The sequence below is a fragment of the Camelina sativa genome, chromosome 16, assembly GCF_030686135.1.
Source record: "Camelina sativa cultivar CO46 ecotype springtype chromosome 16, ASM3068613v1".
Lineage (NCBI taxonomy): Eukaryota > Viridiplantae > Streptophyta > Magnoliopsida > Brassicales > Brassicaceae > Camelina > Camelina sativa.
Genome location: NC_141895.1, coordinates 19,251,735 through 19,266,794, shown reverse-complemented (window position 1 = coordinate 19,266,794; position 15,060 = coordinate 19,251,735). Strand labels below are relative to the sequence as shown.

General features: G+C 35.2%; 4 protein-coding genes across 4 annotated transcripts; 1 reads left to right on the top strand and 3 right to left on the bottom strand.

The window, feature by feature from the left end:
* Nucleotides 1–997: 997 nt before the first annotated feature.
* LOC104753713 (uncharacterized) lies at nucleotides 998–1,986 on the bottom strand. The gene is made up of 4 exons (XM_087492742.1): nucleotides 1,944–1,986; nucleotides 1,690–1,809; nucleotides 1,423–1,551; nucleotides 998–1,362 (listed from the first exon to the last, which is right to left on the bottom strand). Exons 1-4 carry the CDS (start codon nucleotides 1,984–1,986, stop codon nucleotides 998–1,000), a joined length of 657 nt encoding a protein of 218 aa, XP_087348868.1.
* Nucleotides 1,987–2,981: 995 nt separating this feature from the next.
* LOC147925727 (glutathione S-transferase T3-like) lies at nucleotides 2,982–3,917 on the bottom strand. Its single transcript, XM_087492740.1, has one exon. The coding sequence runs from the start codon at nucleotides 3,915–3,917 to the stop codon at nucleotides 2,982–2,984; it is 936 nt and encodes a 311-aa protein (XP_087348866.1).
* A 5,424-nt stretch (nucleotides 3,918–9,341) lies between these two features.
* On the top strand, nucleotides 9,342–11,054 carry LOC104750747 (protein CRABS CLAW-like). The gene is made up of 7 exons (XM_010472588.3): nucleotides 9,342–9,636; nucleotides 9,813–9,932; nucleotides 10,038–10,146; nucleotides 10,265–10,313; nucleotides 10,438–10,513; nucleotides 10,603–10,662; nucleotides 10,748–11,054. The coding sequence occupies exons 1-7, from the start codon at nucleotides 9,535–9,537 to the stop codon at nucleotides 10,772–10,774; spliced, it is 543 nt and encodes a 180-aa protein (XP_010470890.1). The 5' UTR covers nucleotides 9,342–9,534; the 3' UTR covers nucleotides 10,775–11,054.
* Nucleotides 11,055–11,168: 114 nt separating this feature from the next.
* LOC104750746 (squamosa promoter-binding-like protein 6) lies at nucleotides 11,169–13,255 on the bottom strand. Its single transcript, XM_010472586.3, has 3 exons — nucleotides 12,486–13,255; nucleotides 12,238–12,374; nucleotides 11,169–12,116 (listed from the first exon to the last, which is right to left on the bottom strand). Exons 1-3 carry the CDS (start codon nucleotides 13,040–13,042, stop codon nucleotides 11,545–11,547), a joined length of 1,266 nt encoding a protein of 421 aa, XP_010470888.1. The 5' UTR covers nucleotides 13,043–13,255; the 3' UTR covers nucleotides 11,169–11,544.
* Nucleotides 13,256–15,060: the final 1,805 nt, after the last annotated feature.

Sequence of the window (15,060 nt, the reverse complement as noted above, 5' to 3'; positions counted from 1 at the left end):
CTCATCATACTTACACTTCCTTAAGAACTGTAAAAGGTGGATAATTTATGATGCTTTATGCTTAGACTAAACAGTTTACAGTTTACCTTTCGATATTCAGACATTGATGCACTAACTATGATTATGGCATAGTAAACAGTTTACATTGATTTCACTTCTATATAATTATGACTCATACTACTTTCCATTCCTCATTGTTACAAATCAATACCTACAAAAGGCTTATTTTATTTCTCGTAATATACTTGTTTATCCTTCTTTCTTCTTCTTCTTTATTTTATATTCTTTTTTTTGTCAACATTACTTTTTTTTTTTTAATCCTAATCTGTGATTTAAACCACGATTCACCAATACCCTTCAACCTACCATTGTTAATGAAATAATATTAGTAACAAAGGAGTTTCTATTTTTAGTATGCTTTACAACATGTCGTGAGTTTTTCTGAAAGGTTGTGATTTTTTTTAGCTTTCAGTTTCCCCATCACATCGACATCATATTCATAACAGTATTCGAACTAGTGTTTTGGCCATAGTCAAAAATTTTGGCAACCCAGGTTTGGGATACAGTTGAAACGAAAAATATTTGATATGTTCTTACTAATTTTTTCAAATTAGTATACATAGAAGAAAAAAACTAACTACATAAGACCATAATTATCGGCAGTCTCTTATAAGGGGGTTGTTAAATGTTTTCATGAATTAATTGTGTATTGATTTGAATATAAGAACCCATGATCTCTTAGATAAAATTTGTTCTTCTATTGGTAGGTTCTAATTTTGGGTTTCTTATTTTTTAAAATATTGTTTTTTAAAATTTAAATCTTTTGAAATAGAATAGAAGTGGTATAAATGTGTAAACATTAAAGATTTTTTAAAATTAGAAAATATAGCATTTTATTTAATTTTCAAACATACAAAACATAATAAAAACATTAATACATATTACATAATAAAAACATTAATACATAATTTTAATAATGATTTTCTCCAAATTTTGCTCAAATATTCTTGACCAAATCATCTTGCAAGCGTTGTTGTTTTTCTCGATCACGAACATCCTTTCGATTCTTGAGCATAGTAGAGACACATGAAGGCCTGGGTGTTGGAAGCGTGTAGTCAACTTCTGAAGCTCTATTTGACTCCATTTGTACGAATTCAGTTTCATCAAACAAATTGTACCCATCTTGTTCGTCCTCTACTATCATATTGTGCAGTATGATACACGCTCTCATTATTTTCCCAATTTTTACCTTATCCCAAATAAGAGCCGGGTTTTTGACTATAGCAAATCGAGCCTGCAAAACTCCAAAAGCACGCTTTACATCTTTACGCACCGCTTCTTGTTGTCTCGCTAATAAAGAGGCTTTTGGAATTTGTGGCAGTGGAATAGATTGGATAAAAGTATACCATTTTGGATAAATACCATCCGTCAGATAGTAAGCCAATTTATACTCATGTCCGTTGACACTGTATTTAACTTTAGGAGCTCGACCATGCAAAATATCATCAAAGACTGGAGATCGATCAAGAATGTTGATATCGTTTAATGTACCTGGTAGTCCAAAGAAAGCATGCCAGATCCAGAGATCATACGAAGCCACCGCCTCTAAAACAATTGTGGGATTTCCAGATCCGCGGGTGTATTGACATTTCCATGCGGTGGGACAATTCTTCCACTCCCAATGCATACAATCGATGCTTCCTATCATGCCGGGAAATCCGCGTAACTCGCCTTCGTCGAGTAGTCTTTGAAGATCTGTTGGTGTGGGTCTTCTGAAGTACTCATCTCCAAATAGATTTACAACTAAATCTGTAAAATTGTCCAAGCATGATAGCGCCACGGTTTCAGAAAGTCAGAGGTATTTGTCAAACTCATCAGCTGCAGAACCATATGCCATCATACGAATTGCTGTTGTACACTTTTGCAATGTAGACAGACCCAACCTTCCGGTAGCATCTCTTCTTTGTTGAAAATAGGGAACTTCATTTGCGAGCTTATCCACAATACGAATATACGAATGAATAATGGCTTGGTCATTCTAAAACGGCGACGGAAAATGTTGGGAGGGTAAGTAGCATCCTCACTGAAATAATCATTTCACAAGTGCTCATGACCGACTTCTCGATTTCTTTCAATGTGAATTCACTTTTTTTTTGGTTTAGGTGGTGGTTGACTTTGGATTGGTGGAGTAAGAAGATTTTGCCATACATGATTGGTGATTTGATCGCATGTTTGATTAAAAAATTCATCAAGTATATCATCAACATCATCATTATGGGAAGAAGATGCCATATTTAGAGAGTTTGGAAATTGAGAAAAGGAGTTTTGGTGTTTACAATTTAGAAAAGGAATTGGTGTGTAGATTTTGTGTGCTAACTATGGACATTATATAGAAGAAATTGTGGTGTAGAAAACTTAAAATTTTGTGGTAGAAGTACTCTCTCAATATGTGGTTGAAAATAATAAATGAACTTGTGGTTAAAGTACAACATTATACAAGAGAAAATGTGTGGTAAAAGTACAAACAAACAATAGTGTATGTTTTGGTGTCACATGACCGACATCACATGGCCGACTTCAAGTTGGTTTCACATGGACCGACTTCTTGCTTCTTCCTTGTCTTGGTGTCACGGGTGTTTCTTGTTTCACCTGCATTAAAATGACAACATCCCAATTAATCATACATCATGTTCCTCATAGCATAATAAACACCATACGATTGACAAATCATCCAAAAACAAAACATAAAGACAAACAAACTGAACTCATAGTTCACACCATTCGATTAGATCAACATAGTTATCAAGAGTCGATTACAAAAAACACAAGGAGCTTGTCCTAATGCATAAAACAGTACAAACAGGAACATAGTTAATAAAACACTTGGAGCTTGTCCTAATACATAAAACAGTACAAAAGAAACATAGTTAATGAAACACTTGGAGCTTGTCCTAATACATAAAAACTTCATTCTTTAACATTCAACCTGATGAGATCATGTCAGCAATTAGCTTGTCTTTAAGAGCTTTTTCGGAATCAAATAGTGAATCCCTTTTAGCAATCAGATTATCAAGCATGACATGCTTCATATGCTCTTTCTTCAAAGCAAACTCCTTCTCTTTCAGGTCGAAGTCCTTCTGCTTCATCTCATACATCTTCGACATACGATCCAGCTGAAACTCCAAGTAAGCTTTTCCATCTTCCTCCACATCAATCGGTTGGGTGTTAGAGGTTTTTTTGAACTTTCCCTTTGCAGCCTTTACACCTTGAGGACGGGGCTGTGATCCATCAATATCATTAACCGGATGTGCATCCTGTTCAGACCCATCAACACACACCCTTCCCCTCTTCACTCCATTGCCTTTAGTAGATGTGGATGCACACCACTTTTGATCATACCTTAAGTCTCTCCAAGCATGCTCCAAGGTAAACTGATGTCCTTGATCATCAAAGTATATTTGGTGTGCCAACTTCATCACGTCATCTTCATTCTGTCCACTACTCTTCTCTCTTGTCGCAGTCTCATAACAACCAACGAACTTGCACACCAAGTCATTTATCCTCCCCCACCTCTGCTTACAATGACTCGCCTCCCTCTTTGGCTGACCTGCAACATTTGGACACTTTGCAAGGTAATCCGCAATCCTTCCCCAAAAGGCACCAAGTCTTTGTTGATTCGAAGTCACCGGATCCTTGCTCGTGTTGAGCCAAGCAGAGACAAGCATGATATCATCAGTTAGTATCCATGCATGCCTTGTTTTGCGGTTTTCTTGCGGTGATGCAGGTTCAGATGGAGTTTCATCACATGGACTTAGAGAAGGACTGCCTTGGAGGTTTTGTGTTTCAAGTTGGATTTGTAACAGATTCAAATAGCTAGAGGTGGGATGATATGGATTCATGTAGTCGTCGGAATCCATATCGTATTGTGTTTGTTGGTTGAAAGAGTTTTGGTGAAAGAGTTATGGTGTTTTGGTGTTTTGGTGTTTTGGTTAAAGAGTTTATAAGGTTTACAAGGGTGTAATTGTTTTGGTGTTTTTTTTACTATGAAGAGGAAGATTATGAATTTATAAGGTTTATGTTTTTTTACTTTACAACTAATTAAGTCTTTACCTAAACTACAACAACCACACATTAAAAATCTCCACAACCAACTAACACAATACTTCAAACAATAACATCAATGACTGACTAGACTAATACCTACACTAACAAGTAGTAAACACATTTATCACAACCAACAAACAAAAGCTTTAACATAAATGGCTCACTCTCATACTTTAACTAACATCAAATAAATGAAGAAAGAAGAGGATGATAATTACCTTCCTTCATGGCCGACGACACACACTCAATACTCATCAATCCATCGACATCCTTTTTGCCCATTTAACCTCAAAACAAAAGAGAGACATATCACAAAACCGCAAATTACAATGAATATCAAACAAGGACAATATACTAAAGGAACAACACTAACTTATCAGGCAAACAAAAGGAATGAAGCATACTACAACCAAAATCGAACAAGAACATTATACTTTGTTTTATGACAATAATGTCTAAACAACACAAAAGATCACTTATCAATCGGTAAACAAACACAAACACACCAAAAACTATACACAAACAGACCAAACACATGGTTCTCAAGAACCCTAATCCCTTTAAAGCCACCCTTATCAATCGGTAAACAAACGGACCAAATCGGAACACATACACAAACAGACCAACTCATAACACAAACACAAACGGACCAAATCGGAACACAAACACATGCACACCAAGAACCCTAATCCGTTTAAAGCATCAATTATCAATCGGAACACAAACACACCACGAATCCAATAACTCGAACAAACATCAAAAACCCTAATTTCAAGCATCCAAAATCAAATCAACTTAACAATTTACCTAACTATACTATTGTAGTCAAAAACTTACCCTCTCAATCGAATTGATCCAATCTCTTCCGATTGAATCGCCTTCTCCTTCAAATCCCCTCCGACACAATCTCAACGACGATTGAAATCGCCACCGCTACAGTCGCCTCCGATAAGATCACCGCCGATAATAATCGCCTATGACCCAACACTCCATCGATTTTATTACCTCCGATTAAAGCATCTCTTTCTGACATCAAATTGAGTCTTTGATCGCGAGAGATAGAGAGAAAGAGAGAAAAATGCGTGAAAAAAAAAAATTAACCTTTTGTTTTCTTCTCTCAGCCAACGAGAAATGGACACGTAGCGTCTCTTAAAATCGATTTGAGGCTGTTATATTAGAGAGTCTCTTCTATTTTTCTTTTTCTTTTCATTTATTTTTATCCAAAAAATGTTAAAACCCCTCTAACATCCCCCGATAATCTAGTTCTAACGATGAAAAGTGAACATTTTTAAGTTTAGAAGTAAAAAACAAGATAACTTAGTCTAACTATAGTCTAATTAAAAATTACAATGCATAACATTAAATGGAGGCGGAAGATAAAGAGAACTGTCACAATTGGTACGAGAAAGATCAACGAAAGCCTATGATGTCTATATTGAAAACACACATAAGAGTTTAAGTGATTAATTAGGAACAACAAGTAATAAATAACAAAGAAGACAAGTCAAATCAACAAGAGAGTGATACCGGAAAAGGAAGAGTAGAAGCTGCGAATGAGTAGAGTAAAAGCGCTCTCTACGACTACGTGTGATGTGAAATGTGATGCTTGTTTGCTTTGTGTGTTTCGATTAAACTCAAGTGGGTTCGGTGGACTTTCCTTTTGACTTTTTTTTTTCTTTCTTTTTCTAATTTCAAGTTATAGAATTTCTTCTTTTTCTAATTGGGGCTCTCAAGAAAATTATCTCTCAAGATACTGTTGTATACCACTTTTTTGTATACATATCTTACAACACCACATTTGATCAATATTACAACTTAATGAAAGAAGAAAAAGAAGCATATAACACATTTTAACCGACAAATCATACATTTTGTTTACTTAATTAGGTCTCAGGGGACTCGGTTATTAACTTATACATTATATGGGCATCATGAATTCATGATTAGTTTGCTCTATAAAACAAATGATTTAATTTAGTACCATATATAGTAATTAAAATATAGAATTTGTATGTTTGTGTTTTTCTAATGATGTATTGATGCACCGGTTTTATTTTTTTCATATAGTTTTATTAAGTAACGATCTAAAATACATGCAAATGTACTCATGCTAATATCTTTTCCATGCTCAACTTACATTTTTAGCCGTCACTATAACTATTAATTAAGTTGATGTCTTTACCTAATTTTGAACCAGTAATACACTATAATGGCCAATTATTTTTCTGATCAATTTCATTAAACCACTTCCACGATCTGCATATTTGAATCCGGAAACTGTGCATGATAGCATAATGTAAAATTAAGTTCTTAATGATTCAGTCAGCTTTAAAACCTAGATATCTAAACGCCGCGCCCGTCGCTTAGCTAAACTAGCTAGTAGCTAGTTATCATATTATCAGTATCAAATCCACTAAGCCATGCAATTAAGGTTACAATCAATAAATTTAGTAAACGACAGAAAAAGAAGGCACAGAACTCTTTAACAAAAAAAAGAAATTTAAATATATAGTAAATTATGATAGTATTACTATTTATATATTAATAAGTTTGTACGTAAAGTAGTGGAGGCATGAATAATGGGTGGTATTAAATAGATAGATAGCTAGAGGGAGAGGGTAAAAGCAAAGCCTTTAAAGAGAGGGTAGTAATGAAGTTATACGAGCATGGAAACCTGACTAAACCCTAATCTCCTCTTAGCTCTCTTCCCTTTTTTGGCAATCGTCCCATCTCTCACAGTCATAGTCTCTCCCAACCTTTATTTTACTGGTAATAAACATAATAATTTGAATCCCCTTTTTTAGGATGCAGACAGTCAGATGTATCTTATCAGATTACCCTATTAATATTATATACAACGTAACTAATCTTCTATTTCCAAACTGATAAAAAATATATAAAATGAAGGTCTAGGATGATGAATCACGCCATAAATATGGACATTTTCAAATTTACATCTTAATGCCAATGATGAGACTTACTAACTTGGGTTACATACCGTGACGGATTTAAAAACTTTTTTGACCGGGATTTTTTCTTTTAAGCTCTCATTTATAGGGTCAACGGAGGTGATTACACCAAATAATCTATCAAAATGTAAAAACATAATAACAGATTACCTTAAACATAGTTCCTCCTCTAAGTACATATAAATTTGAGGATTATTATACATGAATTACAAAAGGGTTAAATTTTTTTTTGAAAACATATATGAAATCATCAGAGGTAGACTTATATCCAGTCATTTAACGTAACCGTATTGATAAAAAGCAAGATCATAAAAAAAGATCGTATATATGGTTATAGTAGATTGTAGATTTTAGAATTAGACTATAGTACATATGGATTCTAACATTTAGAGGAAACTTTAATCTATGTATACTTTGGTTCCAACATTGAGAGAAAAACTTTACGCAAATAAAATTGTAAGTAAGCTAAATATGTGTGTAGAAGTAGGAAAATCTAAAGAGGGTGAAGAATGCAAAAAAAAGTTAGCCATTGAAAGAGACGTGTGATTGATCACTTGTCTCCTTCCAATTTCCATGTGGGGCAGTGCATGCACAAAAGATGGAATCCATTCTACAGCTCCCTCCTTTCTTCACTATCTTTTCAAATTTCTCTTTTTGAATTTTTTTGTAATAAAAATTTTGATTTTAATTTAACTCAAAGGCTACATTTATCATTCCTATCATTAGTATATAGATGTTAACAAATATGCTTGTTCTATCTCAATTTCAACAATAAAGTGTGTTTAGCTCCCAATTAAAAAAATGTTGATGAACTATCACTCTTTACACAGATCGGATTAATTATATAGATTGTCTCACGTCAAAAATGATTATACATATATCTCTCAGAATCCATCAGTACTCTACAGAACTCTACTTTTACATGTATGTAACCCTCATAACCTAAAACAGAAAATTTGTAATGCAGTGTAGAAAACATCCTTAAATATAAAATACAAAAGTGGCAAATCAAAAGATCGTGACTGGAATCACTTCTGCTTTTGGGTCCAATGTATGTATTATGTATAGTTGGATCATGGATGTGTCTGAAAGAAGAAGATCCATTGTTTTGGTTGTTTCCCTAGATTTTTGTATTTAACTTATTAATACAATTGAGTGATAATTTCACGATGAAGATAAAAGTTGCGAAGCATGACAAGTTACGTCCTCATTTTTGAAGGAAAAAATATTCTGAGAGAAACAAAAGAAACAGATCAAAGATCAGGACAGGACCATTCTTAATTTATAACGTCATGTGGGCAAGTCAAGGCTTGCTGCTGGCATCAAACTTGAATGAATGTAATCACATTCACACCATGTATTGTTTTTAAATAGCTTAATTGGTCATCTCTTTTTGTCTTTTTGCATCTCATTTGTGTCATAATTAATATCTGTACGATGTTGATGCTGGTGAATATAAAGTGAAAATATATATAAATACATACGTCTTAAACCAGTGAATATACATTTTATAGCTTACACCAAGTACCTTTCGTTTTAAAAATATTTAATTATGTCTAAAAAGTGTTAGATTAAATATATGTTTTCCCTCTCTTGGGTTAATTTTGGAGTAGTTAATTATATTACACATCATTAAGCTGAAAAAACATGGGTGAATAATGTTGAGCGCAGCTTATTATAGCAAAAACTAATGTACGAGGAGTGGTATTTAGAGTCTTGATAATTAAATACGTCTGCAAGATTTTACATTAAAATATACTATCATCAGTTATAGTATAGCAACACAGATAAAAGTCATAAAGCCCTAGATCCGGTCCCTTTAATTTAATTCATATATGATTTCACATTAAAATAATTTTGTTAAAAAGTTTGTTTTTCATTAAATTCTGAAACTATCTTTTTTTTTTTTTTCAAGTTAGTTTAAAAATTGAATAGAAATTACTTTGTCAAACCCATTTAAGTATTTGTTTTTCTTTTTAGATCTCGAGAAAGCTCATGCCGAAATGTAGATTAATCATCGGACATGTTGTTCAAATTTTATGTCTGTGTTAAACGTTTACATTGATTAATTACATAATAGAATAGCTAATAGTAGAACTCGTAGACGAGAGAACTCGATACATGGTGTGTATATACTCTAGATATATATCCAAAGAAAACACATAATCTATTCTCACCATTAAAAATTCGTGTCTACTACACCACAACTCATTCATTAACCATTGTAAAAATAAATAATAATAAGAAAATGCAATTTATAGACTGTATACGTCCAACACTCATTAGACTATCTCTCTCTATGTATCTCTCTATCTCTTTACATCTTAACATGTTTGTTCTATAAATACAAGCCTTCCTAACTCATAAAATAATAACCTTAACTCTACAAATTTTTTGCTTGTTCTCTCTCCCCCTCTGCCTCTCCCTCAATAGCAGTTTTCCAATCCATCCGTTAAAGATCATGAACCTTGAAGAGAAACCGCCAACCATGACTTCAAAAGCTTCATCTCAAGCCGAACACCTCTATTACGTCCGCTGTAGCATCTGCAACACCATCCTTGCGGTAACTGACCTACAGTACATAAGAAGATATATAAGCATATATATACTCGCATGAACCCTGTATATGTAGATAATATCCCATGCATGTGAAGCTATATATTGTTGTTTATGCTATGTATTTTTTTTTTAAAAAATTCGAGCTTATTGTAAACCTTATATATCTACACCCATATATAGGTTGGGATACCATTGAAGAGAATGCTTGACACTGTAACGGTGAAATGCGGCCATTGTGGTAACCTCTCGTTTCTCACCACTAGCCCTCCTCTGCAAGGCCATGTTAGCCTCACCCTTCAGGTACATAGATAACACTTTCCTTATACATATATATATATATATATGTGTGCATAAAAGCAATGTATGAAAAAGGTTATGCTAAGTATAGTATACTCAATTAATCAGATGCAGAGCTTTGGTGGGAGTGAGTATAAGAAGGGAAGCTCTTCTTCTTCCTCTTCCTCTACCTCCAGTGACCAGCCACCATCTCCCACACCACCGTTTGTCGTTAAACGTAATTAAGCACAAGATTAACCATTTATCTACTTTTTTCTTCTGTAAATTTAAAATTAATCGCTTTAATTTCTATATATATATATATATAAAAGTTATAACGATCTTTGATATTGCAGCTCCTGAGAAGAAGCAGAGACTTCCATCAGCTTACAACCGCTTCATGAGGTTAATATTTGATATATGTATATTCACTTTTCCAAGATATGAAAATTTCAAATGCATGAATATTATATATAATGTACTCTTCTAATTAATTATTCTTTTCCTTATTATTACACTAATATAAAAGGGATGAGATACAACGCATCAAAAGTGCTAATCCGGAAATACCACATCGTGAAGCTTTCAGTGCTGCTGCCAAAAATGTATGACAATTTATCTCTTTTTTGTTACCACTTAGGTACTTATACCAACCATTGTTTCATTAATATTAGTTGTAAAATGTCACAAACAGTGGGCTAAGTACATACCCAACTCTCCTACTTCCATTACTTCCGGAGGCAACAACATCCATGTAAGCCATACAAACTCAGTCTTCTTTTTAAAAAATATACAAACATTTTAATGGTTAAAATCTTGTCTTAAATGTTTTGTTTTAGGGCTTGGGGTTCGGTGAGAAGAAGTGAAGTCCCTGGGGAAAAAGGCCTAAAAATAACAAACGCATGCACGTGTGCGAGTAGCTACATTACGGAGTCGTTTCTCTCATCTTGTGTGTTGTTGTTGTAATGTATTTTCTTCTTTTGTATGTCATCATGTTGCAGAAAATGATGTTGCCTTAGTTTTATGACTTTACATTTCTGTCTGTCTTAGATTTGAAAGTAACGTTACTTGCTATGTCCCTTTGGACGTTTATGTCTGGTCTTTATTTGTCTTAATCCTATCAAAATCTATCTGCCTATTCCTCAATTCCATCAAGGACACTTGTTGTTTTTCCAAGGATTTGCAACTTTCAACATCGTAACTTTCGAATTCGAGAATCTCATATGACGTGAGTGTGTACAGACTACAGAACAAAACAAAAGTGAAAGCTCACTTTTTCTCAGCGAATATTCATTACAATTCTATATACAAAATTGTCTGAACAAATAAAAAGACTGAAACACTGTGAAAAAAGAAACAGGCATAGATATCTGAATCTATTTTCTTCAGAACATTATTGAATGACTGGTGAATAATAAACAAGGACAGTTACAAGTTACAAGTTACAATAACACTTGTAACATGATCTGATTCTTCATTCCTTTAATCCTAATTTATCTCACCAAATCCAATAATTACGTACCAAACCCCAAATTCACAAAAACTAATCAAACCATGTAAGACTTGTCCTTGTCAAGAACTGTTTCAAGAAACTCGAACCGGTTTCAAAGGAATAAGAATGTGTGTAACCTTTTTGTTAGGAGCCAGTGAAATAAAGCTCATTATATTCTTGCTTCACATCATCAGTAAAGTTCCTCTGTTGTTCGATTCTTTGCAGATGTGATGACAGTTGTAGTAGATCAACAGTGGATGATCCTTTTACGGTACATGAACTAGATCCAGCAGGATTGGTCTTGCCAGGATCGATCCATAACCGTTCCATCTGATTAAAGTCTACTGGTGAGTGATTTGGTTGGGTGATTGAGAAAGTTGTGTTTGGAGTTTCAGGGATGTGTTGTTGTTGGGACTGAGCTGACAGAAGAGAGAGAGCACAAGTAGAGCGTGACGCCGACTCATGTAAGTCCCAAATAGAGGATACTTCCGGAGAATGAACCGCTGGTTTAGATTCATAAATCCTGCTGCTGTTTTGCCCAACCGCAGGAAACATGGAGCAAGTAGGTTCATCTTTGAAACTCACGAGTCTACTACTAGCATGGTGGTCGTGCTCATCGATTACTCTGTATAAGAAAGTACCGGGAAACTCTTCTGGCAAGACCAACGAGAAGTCATTGACTGATGAATTCTCCAGAAACTTGTTGCCTACCACACCTGTTGACACACACATATATATATATATATAGGCTAAATGGAAGATGGTAAAGTACAGAATGGATTCAAATTTGCTATTTCAATAGTACACCAAATCGAAAGGGAAAGGCAAGAACTGTACCTTGAGAGGTGCGAAGAAGCTTATGGCGCTTCCCCGGTAAATAATAGAATGCAGGTTTCCTTCGTCGCTCATTGTGACCAGCTAATCGCCTTCTGCAACTTCTTTTGCCATCATCAAACTCTGAGAGGAAATGAAACCTGAACAGAAGAAAAAAGTAAAAGAAACAAACAATCATGATCCATTATATGTTAAAACCTTGAACGAACTACAGAACATGTAAAAAAACTTGAGAGGAGAAAGAAGAAAACCTGCTGCACTGCTGACAAAACCTCTGTTCAAGACCATTAACTATGACCACGGAAGTTTTAGAATGAGTGTCGCACACTCTATGCCTTTTGTGGTAATCTTTCGAAGAGCTCAGATCCAAATTACACCCATACACTTGACACAAGGGCTTCTGAGAGCACAGGTTTGAAGCTCGAGGCTTTTTAGCTGGCAGAGCAAAACCACTAGAGGAGGTATCATCATTATTTCCTAAATCCAAAAGGTTCCTAAGTTTGAAATCTATCCTAGACAATTCCTGACTAGAGAACTTTGAAGAAGAAGAAGATTGTTTCTCCTCTTCCTCCTCCACCTCCTCGTGCAACAGATTGGAAGGAACCACTTTCCTAATGGAAACAGCACTAAATCCATTGGAATCACCAGCCAAGTCAGAAATCAACACATGATGATGATCATCATCATCATCATTCTCCAATCTATTAGAGAGACTCTGTCCAAAATTTCTATTCTCAGCAAAAGAATCAGAAGGTAAAAGAGTTCCATTTCCCAAGAACACACTTCTCCCGTAGCTCCAAGAATCCATCACCAAAAATACTGAACACAACAAAGTGTTAAAAACACTATATATATCTAATCAGGTTCTGCTTCCTTCAACTACAACTAAGCAATTCAATAGGTGAATTCAAAACCCTAGAGTATGGAGCTTTCTTCTTAATTGAGAAAACCCAAGACGACGATCCACAGATTCCTTCAATTGGACCAAAACCCAGATGTAATTGACGAAAATATTCAAATCCTAGCAAGAAACGAAAATAAAAATCAATACTTTATCACAGGGAAATCAAAAACAGGATCATTAGTAGAAGCTATAATAAAGACGAAAAAATTGGACTTTTTGCACTTTACCCACTAATGCAATTAAGGAGAAACTAAACAGAAGGAACCAAATCGTAAACAGAAGAAGGAACAAAACTTACAGATTAGAGAATAAGGGAGAGGAACAGAGAAGAACTGTGTATGAGGAAGAAGGAAGGAAGCAGATAGAGAGAGAGATATAGAAGAAAAGTGAAAATGAGGGAATCGAAGGGAATAAGGTGAGAGGTGACGTCGAAGCAGATACTGTTTGTGTTGGGTCAACATGATTTCCACTAAACCCATCTTCTTCCTTCTTCTCCACATCCTCCCTCTTCTCTCTTTTTTTTCCTTTTTTTTATTCTTCATTCTGTAAATTTTTGGATTTTAAAGTGTGTATTGTGTAAATGTGTTTTTTACTGCTTCTGAGTACAAGAGATATACGAACACAATGAACGAAAAATCACATGGTTGCTGGTGTCAACAATTTGCGGAAAATAGGTATTTTTATAACCCAGCTAAATGGGTATGTTGAATTCCTACCCCAACTTTAATGAGTAAATCCATATATTAACTTCAATAAAATTTAAATTCACTACCCTAACTTGTGAAACGGTGTTGAATCATACACAAGTCGTAACGGTGTTAAGAGACCGTTGACGGTTGCTTACGTGGAAGCCATGTCAGAAACCACGTCGTTTTGAAAAATAAAAAAAAACACCTTATATTTCTCAAAACTCAAAACAACGTCGTTTAATGTTTCCTCTTCCCCTCTTCTTCTTTTCTGAATAAAGTTACTTTGCTCAATCTCCAAATAAAAGCTGCAGTTTCCATCACTCTTCTTCGAAATTCTCAAATCAACATAATCACTTTTAATTACTTCAATGGCTCTTGTTCGTGAACGCCGTCAGATCAACTTCCGTCTACGTACTCTCAGATCACCTCCCATGTTTCTCCTATCCCTCCTCCACCGCCGCCGCCGTCGCATCCTCCGCTTTGGATATCGAGAAACTCCACGTCCTCGGAAGCGGAAACGGCGGGATGGCATAAAAAGTCCGACACAAAACCATGGCGGAGCTTTACGCTCTGAAAACAGTCAACGGCGACATGAGTCCGACTTTCACGAGACAGCTAACTCGCGAGATGGAGATCCTCCGCCGCACTGATTCTTTTTACATCGTACGGTGCCACGGGATCTTCGAGAAACCAATCGCTGGCGAAGTTTCAATCCTCATGGAGTATATGGACAGCGGAAACCAATCGCCGGCGAGGTTTCAATCCTCTGCAATTCGTTCGTCGGCACATGCGCTTACATGAGTCCGGAGAGATTCGACTCCGTCGCCGAAGAAAACTCTGATGTATACGCATGTGATATCTCGAGTTTTGTCGGACATTTTCTGTTACTTCTGCGGGGACAGAGACCTGATTGGGTGACGGGTCTGTGGATCTTTATTCTCGGTGAACCAAATCAAAATGAATCAATTACTGTATTTTTATTTTCTTTTTGGGTAGAGTCTTAGTTGTATACTTGTATATACTTTTCAATTGTATCTCTATATTAGCAAAATATAAATCATTTATCAGAAGCTAAGATGGTTCAAGAACATAATTGTGTGTGGTGGTTTGGTTATGGAAAGAAGAAAAAGAGAAGAAGAAGCATTAAACGACGTCGTTTCTTACGTGGCTACCACGTAAGAAACCGTTAACGGTCTCTTAACACTGTTACGACTTATGTATGATTTAACATCG

Coding starts and splice junctions, on each gene's coding strand:
- LOC104753713 (XM_087492742.1), bottom strand. CDS start 1,986: ATGAAGTTCCCTATTTTCAACAAAGAAGAGATGCTACCGGAAG. Junction 1,810..1,943: donor AGAAGAGATGCTACCGGAAG/GTTGGGTCTGTC, acceptor ACAATTTTACAG/ATTTAGTTGTAAATCTATTT. Junction 1,552..1,689: donor CATGATAGGAAGCATCGATT/GTATGCATTGGG, acceptor TTGGACTACCAG/GTACATTAAACGATATCAAC.
- LOC147925727 (XM_087492740.1), bottom strand. CDS start 3,917: ATGGATTCCGACGACTACATGAATCCATATCATCCCACCTCTAGCTAT.
- LOC104750747 (XM_010472588.3), top strand. CDS start 9,535: ATGAACCTTGAAGAGAAACCGCCAACCATGACTTCAAAAGCTTCATCT. Junction 9,637..9,812: donor TCTGCAACACCATCCTTGCG/GTAACTGACCTA, acceptor ACCCATATATAG/GTTGGGATACCATTGAAGAG. Junction 10,514..10,602: donor TCAGTGCTGCTGCCAAAAAT/GTATGACAATTT, acceptor TGTCACAAACAG/TGGGCTAAGTACATACCCAA.
- LOC104750746 (XM_010472586.3), bottom strand. CDS start 13,042: ATGGATTCTTGGAGCTACGGGAGAAGTGTGTTCTTGGGAAATGGAACT. Junction 12,375..12,485: donor TTTTGTCAGCAGTGCAGCAG/GTTTTCTTCTTT, acceptor TCTTCTGTTCAG/GTTTCATTTCCTCTCAGAGT. Junction 12,117..12,237: donor GCTTCTTCGCACCTCTCAAG/GTACAGTTCTTG, acceptor GTGTGTCAACAG/GTGTGGTAGGCAACAAGTTT.